The sequence below is a fragment of the Dipodomys merriami genome, unplaced genomic scaffold, assembly GCF_024711535.1.
Source record: "Dipodomys merriami isolate MVZ:Mamm:240054 unplaced genomic scaffold, mDipMer1.0.p SCAF_5, whole genome shotgun sequence".
Lineage (NCBI taxonomy): Eukaryota > Metazoa > Chordata > Mammalia > Rodentia > Heteromyidae > Dipodomys > Dipodomys merriami.
The window spans coordinates 26,410,109-26,418,932 of record NW_027206068.1 but is presented as its reverse complement, the minus strand read 5'-3'; the positions used below and the strand labels follow the sequence as shown (position 1 = coordinate 26,418,932).

At 40.8% G+C, this 8,824-nt stretch overlaps 1 protein-coding gene across 1 annotated transcript; it reads right to left on the bottom strand.

Moving 5' to 3' along the window:
* Positions 1 to 3,241: 3,241 nt before the first annotated feature.
* On the bottom strand, positions 3,242 to 5,083 carry Ccdc71l (coiled-coil domain containing 71 like). Its single transcript, XM_069996247.1, has one exon. It carries the CDS (start codon positions 4,814 to 4,816, stop codon positions 4,121 to 4,123), a length of 696 nt encoding a protein of 231 aa, XP_069852348.1. The 5' UTR covers positions 4,817 to 5,083; the 3' UTR covers positions 3,242 to 4,120.
* Between the last annotated feature and the right edge of the window lie 3,741 nt (positions 5,084 to 8,824).

Genomic DNA, 8,824 nt, shown 5'->3' with positions numbered 1-8,824 from the left:
GGAACCTAATTACAAAGGGAATTCAGGCCACATAGTATTCAATAATGCCTTTGCTGCAGGTTTGCTAATATCAAGAAAACTTCTGCCTTGTAAATTGTAGTGAAAATGCTGGCCTTATCCTTATTCAGTAGAACAGTCTTTACTATTGTAATTGTTTTGTTTTCTTAGAACCTGACACAGAAACTTCATACAAACTAATTCTATTTCATAATCATAGACTATTACAGTATAAAGTAATGGGAGCTGTAGATCTTTAATTCTCACTACATATGGGTCTGGAGAGGGGTCAGGAATCAGAACCCTAAATATTAACATATTCTTTTCTTTTTGTCAGTCGTGGCTCCTGAACTCTGGGTCTGGGCGCTGTCCCTCAGCTCTTCAGCTCAAGGCTAGCGCTCTACCACTTGAGTCATAGAGTCACTTCCAGCTTTTTCTGCTTATGTGGTGCTGAGGAATTGAACCCGGGCCCTCATGCTTGCAAGGCAAGCATTCTTCCACTGAGCCACCTTCCCAGACCCTTGACACATTCTTAATAGGGATTACTGCTAATAACTGGGTACTGGTGTAGGTTTGAAACACCATCCTAGAGATTCATGAGATAATTAAAGAAATGATAGTAGAACACAGACTCCCAAAACAACACAAAACACATTGTAGAGATTTCCAAGAGTTTAAAGTTCACAAAAAGTAAAAACTTATCCAACTGTAAATTCAGATGTTTTCTCATTCACATGCAAACTTAAAATCTCATTTCAAAAACTTTCAGCATCATTAGAAAAACCAGACACTGTATTATCTAAAATTTATTTACAGTTAATAAGTTAAAAAGCAAAGTACAATCATATGCACATTAAACCATCCAGAGAAACACTTCAGTTCCACTACAAACAATTGCTTTCTAATGCACTTAAGACATAACAGTTTATTAAAACTTAATATACCAATAAAGTAAATGTTAACTATATATATGTTCATTAAAAATCACTTATTTAAAGAACGCTGTGGCAACCCTTAAAACAAAAAGTTTGCATCCAAAATTGTTCAGATTTGTATTCAAAAAAATTTTAATTGAAGGGATTTCTGAAAAATAGCAGTCATTTGCACACAGCAAATCAGTAGGTATTAGCCACCAGCTTGTTACACTTGTCCAATAGTGAATTCAAACTTAAAGACAAAATAAACACACACCACAAGAGCAACACCTCGCACTATCAACAATGAAGCTTGCTATCATGTTACTGACTTAAAGTAAAAGTTGCTGGTTGACCGAGAGGAAGGTAAAAATGACATCAAGGATCTCAAAAGGTCATGTCAGGTGCCAGTCACCACATTTAGGCACTCAAAAGTCAAACATTTAAATGAAAGCATAGGCAGGTGATAGATCTTTCTCCTAGATGTCCCTCTCTACTTGTGCTATACAAGATATAAGAGAAAGCGTAAGTTATGAGATTTCTTTGAAAAACTATACACAAACTAAGCTAAAGATTCAGTTTATAGGACAGTAATGGATGCCTTACAGTAAAGGCCACTATGCCAAATTTCTTTTCACATTCTGCCCAAAGGTATCCATACAAAACTTTCACGCTACTATACATTAGCCAACTGTATTAGATGTTTTTCTTCACATTTTAGGAGTGGTCACATGTTTCACTGAAGAAAACTTGACAAAAATAGTTTCTTATTTTGTTTTTTACATCTTACTCCACAAACTAGAAATGGCATGACATTTTAGTAGCCCAGATGAGCTATATTGAATTCAGACAGGCAATCAGATCCAAATTGCAAAGAAGCCAAGGAATCATTTACATGAGTTCAAGTGCACTAAAGTAACAAGGCATAAGAAAAATACTGTCAAGAATCTCAGTTAAAATAAATGCATGGTGTCACTGGGTTGTTTTAGTTGTGGGCAGAGAAGTTATTCTCTGTTAGTCTAATTTCAAAATCCTCTGGGAAACTAGGTAAGCAACATGTTAAAATTACATTTTAATATGGCCATTGGATTTGTTTTCAGCTATTATAAAACTGTACAATAGTGTAGTGGTACAAATACATTTTCTGCAGGTGCTGGGTTAGCTATAAAAGTTAACTATATTTTTTGGGAATAAAATCGTATGTATCTGAAATACATTTGGCAAAGAGGCTAAAGACTGACAGAATATGTCTTAGCTTCCCTTCACACAACTATAACTTAACACTCTCCTTCTGATTATATTCATTTTTTATTTATTCATGTGACAGCATGTGTAACAATGTATTGAGTATAAAGATTAGGCTTATTGGGAAACTGGCATAAAGTCATATATGTATTTATATATGTATATATATATATATATAGTTTTTTTTTACAAAACAACACTGAAATTAAGTCACAACACTCTATGGACTACTAAACTTAAAATAATGATTTTCAGAAAGCTATGCCATTTGAATTCTAGGATTATAAGGATCAAACAGGAACTCATTTTCCCAAGAAGCTGCCAAACTGACAGAAACTTTAGCACTGAGGATTCAACATGTCAAGTTCCAGCCCAGTATGGATCATTCCATGGCAGAATACTTAAATTTGTAAGACTAGTAGCACAAAAACACTTGACCCTTTAGGTATTGCGGTAAAAGCTGGCTGTGGCACCACTGGCTAAAAACCATTAAGTCTTGCTGCCACCAATGACCAAAGGCACTTGGATTAATCAAGGATTCCATACTGGGCCGTATGGTATACACACTATTATAAAAGTGTAAAGAAGGGTCAGTGCTCTGTTGTAGTTCTCTATTTGATTCCTGTGGCCTTTAGTTGTCAAAGATTGCAAGCATAATTATAAATGGAAAGATGATTTTTTTAAAAAAAGAGAAAATTCACAGGACAAAAGCAATGAATTGTCATGAAATTCATAAAGACAATGAATAATAATCTGGTCATTTCTTGGTATCCAACAACAAAAAAGAAAAAAAGTATGTTGTCCACAGTAACTTCAACCAGTTATTTGATATCAAGAAATGGCCCCACCCTTCCTGTAGATCATTATCCATTCTGAAATTCTAATGGGTATTCCGTTTATCCCTTTATTCGCTGTTCACATGCATTGATCTCTCTAATGCAACTTCCGTTTTACAATGTCGTCCCTTGAACATTCCTGGATTTTTATGTTAGACGGGGACACGAGGCCAAAGTAACTCCAACTGGATTCCACTCATTCCTGTCACCAACACCAGTTGTTCACAATTCACTTTTTATCACAAGCGATGTGGTTCCAAACACGTTAAATTTTATTCAATTAAAGAATTTGACAAGTCAATTTTTCCTAAACAAAACTTGAGAACGGTATTCTACCATTTTTGTCTAGAAGCTCAGTAAATAGCAACATAAAATTTTATGAGAAAAACCTTATATAAATGTCTAAAATTATACTTCTCCGTCTCTTTGTAAAAGTCACTGAATTCATAGAAGTCCTTGCACTCCTATCAGTTATAAACTTGAACCTCTTAGAAAATATCTTTGATCAAGGCTTTGGAATCCAGGGGAAAAAATAACAATAACTTAACAAAACGAGTGAAATTCAGAATACCCTGAGCACAAACTAGTCCACCAGCACAAAACATATCCGATCTTCCATCCAGCAGGAAGGGTGGCAGCGGTCAAGGGAGGAGAATGAGCAAAGTCAAATTGTGCCTTTTTTTTTTCTTTTTTAAACACAAGCACACGACCACAAATGCTTTTGGAAGAAGAAGAAGAAAAAAAAAAAAACCACAAACGATTTTCTTCGGAGGACTTCCAGACCAGTGAGGTAGAGTCCAAAAGGGGGAGATCGAGTCTGCCCCCTGTAGTCCTGGATACGTCTCAATCTGGGGTCAGGAAGCCCAGGGCCCTCCCCCCGCGGTCCGGCCGGCTCCTCCTCCCGCAGACGGAACTCCGGGAGGCGGCCGAGGACACACACCTGTCCCGCAGCCCCCCTACCCCCGCGTCCCGGGGCGAAGGGCGGGACGAGCCCTCGTGGGGGGGGGGGCTGGGTCTGGTTAAAGTGCGCTGAGGAGCTGAGGACCGGGTGCGGGCCGATCTGTAAACACTCGACTGACGTTTGTCCGTCCCTGCGGGGCCAGGGCGGCGCGGGTCACCCGCGGCCCCTCACGCCCGCGGCACCGGGAAGCGGCGCAGCCTCACCACGGGTTCCAGGTCCACGCGCAGGACTTGGCGCGCTCGGCGCCGCGCCGCCGCCAGGCTGCGCTCGCCCCACACGTCGTCGCCGACGCGGATGGTGGGGAAGGAGGTCAGCGTCGGGGTGGCGGCCCTCCAGATCTCCTCCAGGCTGCGACCCCCGAAGCTGCAGGGTCCGGGCTCCCCGGGCCGGGCGGGGCCCGGCTCTCCGGGAGCCGGCGGCGGCCGCGGCTTCCTCTGGGCCGCGGGGGCCGCGCGGACTCCACGGCGCCTCCTCCTGGCCGCGGCGCGCGGGCCGGGCCGGCGCGGGCGGCTGCGGGCGGCGGGGGGCTCGGCGGGGTCGGGCACCAGGGCCCGGCAGGAGGAGTAGCCGTAGACGTCCTTGCTGCGCAGGATGTGCGGGGAGAACTGGTGCTTGAGGCTGCACAGGAAGCTCCAGAGCTCCGCCTCGGAGCTCATGAACTCCGTGCTGCTGGGCATGAACAGCTTGAAGGCGTCGCCCAGCGCCTTGGTGCTGTCGGCCAGCGACAGTTGCGAGCGCGAGTACACCACCTTCTCCTCCCGCGCCTCGGGCGGCGCGCCACCGCCCGCCCCGGGGCCGCCGCCGCCGCCGAAGTCCCAGGCGCCCCGGGGCCGGCGCCGCCGCCTCTTCACGCTGCGCCTCATCGGAGGCCGCTCGGAGCCGCCCGCCGCACTCGCGGGGCCGCCGCTGCCGTCTCCCGCCCCGCGCCCGCGTCGAGCTCCGCGGCGACGGCCGCTACGGGCGCCTCCCGCCTGGCGCGTCTCTCGCTCCCTCGCTACTTTTCTCGCCTCCGCCGCCGCCCCTCCCCTCTCTCCGAGGGCGGAGGACGCGGTGGATATCCTGCCGCCCGGCTCAAGATGGCGGCCGGCGCCCACCCCGGGGCTTTGTCATTGGACGGCGCCTCGCACCTCCCCTCCCCCAGCCTCTCTTTCTTCTTCCTCTCTCGCTTCCTCTTGCCCTCCGCCTTTCTTTCAATGTGCCCGCCTCAGTGCCCGCCCACCCGCGGCTCCGACTCCACCCATTGGGTACGTTCCGAAGAGGGGCGGGGCCTCATGGGGGAATGGCCAGTTCCTTGGAATGTTGGTTGGTTGGTGTGTGTGGTGGTTGTGGCCCTAGAACACAACGCGCCTCATCAACAGTTGGGTGGGGTACGTGAGGGTTGCCATGTCTAGAGGAAGGGGTGCTTGTGGGCTCCATCTTGGACAGTGAGCCAGGGTGCAGTGTGGTGGGTTGGGCTGGCAAATCTACTACCAGTCTAAGTAACAAAGGGAGGGAGCCCCAAGACTTTCCAGGCATCAACAGCAAAGGATTTGGTGTTAACGTCTAGAAGGATGGGCCTTGCACCAGCCCTTAGCTAGTGTTCAAAAGCATCCTTAGGCATCTTGGTAACCCTTCTCTTGACCCTAAAGCCATCTCAAGAAGACAGTATCAGACAATATGATCTTTGCTTGGTAATTAGATACTTTGGTAATTAGAAAAGCAAAACCTTTTGCTCTCTATGAAATTAAATATATCTTAAATTCATCAGAAATCAGTTACAACAAAGCCATTAGAAAAATATCCTAATTTTTAAGTACATAGTTCTTTTGTGGTGCCCCCTCACATTTTACGTGGTTATCAAATGTTCAAGTGTAGCACCCTCCCTATTGTCCCTATTGTCTAGAAAGAAAACATCTTTGCAGTGTAAAGGTTCTATTGAAAAGAGTCTATTTGTTAAGAACACATTGCCTTTGTATTGGAAAGAGAATGTTGTAGTCGTTCTTTTGTGATCCTTTCATTCCTCCACACTCAACTCAAGTGCCTGTCAGGTAATGAGTACTCAGTGTTTGCCTGGTGACTCAATAAAATACCACTATTTGAGGAAGAAAGAAATATTAACATTGCTTAGAGCAGGGTAATTTTTACATTTATGTTGCAATTTAAACTTCTTGTTCTGGTGCTGGATTAAGTACATGACCTCACATGTATTAGGCAAGCACTCAACACAAGATTTTTAAGGTTAAAAAAAATGACAGAACTTTGAGGTAGGTGTAAAACTTCACTCTTCAGTAAGCATATTATTTTGATGCAGACTACACAGTAACAAAGTTTTGAGATTTACCTACAGTTGCTGATCATTTTCTTGAGTATTTGAGGTGAAAAAGACCTAGTTAAATCCACTCACTTCACAAATGAGCAATTTTAGACCCACAGAGGTTCATTATCCCAGCTTGCTCATAGCAAGACTAGAATGCTATGTCTTTGGACATTTACTCTACTGATGTATATAATTGACTGGTGTTTTTTCAAATCATGATGCCTTGACTTTTGAGTTCCGTAGAAAATGCATTATACCTCAGTGGGGTGACCAAAGGACAAAAATGTGCCCTTATTCTTACTTTTTCCCTACTCAGGATTGGGCAGGTTTTAATCTTTCTTTTATTGAACATTGATAACATTTGTTTGAGCCACATAACATTTTGTTTAGTTTCAATAGAAACTAAGACAAAATAATTTGCCAGTTGTTTATCTAGACCATCCTCTCCACACAATGGGTTTAGGGCAAAAACTGACCATGAACCAGTGTTTAAGCTGCTAAAATAATTGTAACTTTCTGAAGAGAAAATTATTTTCCTAGTAAAGCACACTGTGATCTCAGAACAAGATTATTCAGCCAATTATCACTTGCCTAACTCCTTATAAAGAAATGATACTGCATCAAATCTATATCACAATCAGTTCCCTTGATAATTCTGAGAACACATGGTAATATGAAATCTGAATAACTTCTATTGGAATACTCCTACAGACAGACATAGGAAATAACACAAAGTAAGCCAGTTGAAAATTAGCAGGACTTCACAGAAAAAGAAAAGAAATTAGGATAAATTTAGCCCTAGATTCTTATATTGCTATTGTCACACTTGCATATTAATTTATAATATTAGTTCTTCAGGTCTTTTGACATATAAATGTGTACTAGGCATCTACATAAACTTTAATTTCAATTTTTACACAATATTTATTAGAGAGAAGCATAACATCTAAACAAAATTATTTTTATTCTTTATCTTTGTTATAAAAAGGAGTTTCAATTTAACTTGTCCATTCATGTATATATTATTTCTTGAACCTTGTCACCCCTTCCATTATTCTCTCCCCCATCTATCCCATCCCCACCCATCTTCTCAAATTTCCTAGTTCATTTTCACATATGTTCATTGAGTATTATGACTGTATTCACCTACCATTTCTCTCACCATTTGTCCTTCCCTCCCCCTTATTCCTATTCTCTTTGTACAAAATATTTTTAAGCTTCTTGGTATTCCTTTTGTTAAGCTGTTTAAACGTTTTTCATAGCTAGTTTTAGGAACCAGTATCATATTCAACTGTTTAAACTATTTTACAATTTTAATTTTGATGGATTTGCTCTCTGTTCTTTTTCATTTATTTCTTAATTTCTTCTTGACCTTCACCCTTTAATTGGCCCAAATAGTCTTATTCATTTCTTATTCATTCTCCATATGTGAGTAAATTTTACACATAAAGGTAATGTATTCCTTCTAGTACTGAGATACTATTTTTTGGAACTTGACAAATTCTTGTTACTGAGGAATTATAGCATATAATCCTCAATTTATTCCCTTACTTCTTAAGGATAAGGCTCCATATGTCTGATAAATAAATGATAGATAATAAGAATAAACATAAAAATAGCTGTTGCATCTATTTTCTATATAATTATTGTTTGAAAAAAGAATCTAAACAAAATGAACTACTTAGAGAAATCAAAACTAAGATATTTCTCTAGCTACCCAAACTTTTTCTTTAATATCCTATTTCTATAAAAATAATTTGCTCCTTGAATAGTGACCAAAAAGAATAAAAAATACATGTGTATGGAGCATCTGCTCTGGAATCAAATACACTTGGAATAAGGCACATTTTCAATGAGGGTTTTTTGGTTTTTTGTTTGTTTGTTTTTGGACACTCTTTTATCATTGTGAACCTCAGTTTTCCCATCTGGAAAATGGATGTAAACTCTATATCAGTGGATGTTTCTGAAGATTAGATGAGAATATTCATAAGACACTACAGTACCTGGAATAAATTATAGCTATTCTTATTTGACTTATCTAATTTTGAGTATTTTATTTGGTTTAGCCAACATAGCCAACGTATTTTAAGCCCTATATTACAGAAAGTCTAGATCTTTTCAGAAAAGAGTAATAGAATTGATGAGTAAAAATAAAAATGCTTAGAAAGAAAAGGCAAACTATAGGGATACTATTAAAATATAGTTAATAAAAAAATATAGTTAATATTATAAAATATGTAAAATTCTATAAAATTATAAAAATATATTTTGTACTATAAAAGTCATTTACAGATATTTAAAGTCCAACCCTCTTAATTGAGATGAAAATACAGAGACACTAAGAGATCTGGCCAAGGTCACAGTGTTGGATACAGGAAGAGTAACATATAGGTCTCTAATGCTTGTCCAGAGTTATTTTCAACATTATAAATTTTGTATTTAGTCCAGAGCTAGCATGGATTTCTAGTTTAAATGATATTAGCTATAGCAGGACATATCAAGGAACAATTCAACTTCTTCACTATACCCAAAAAAGTCATTTCAAAGCTCTGCTATGCTCTAAAACTGGTTATTT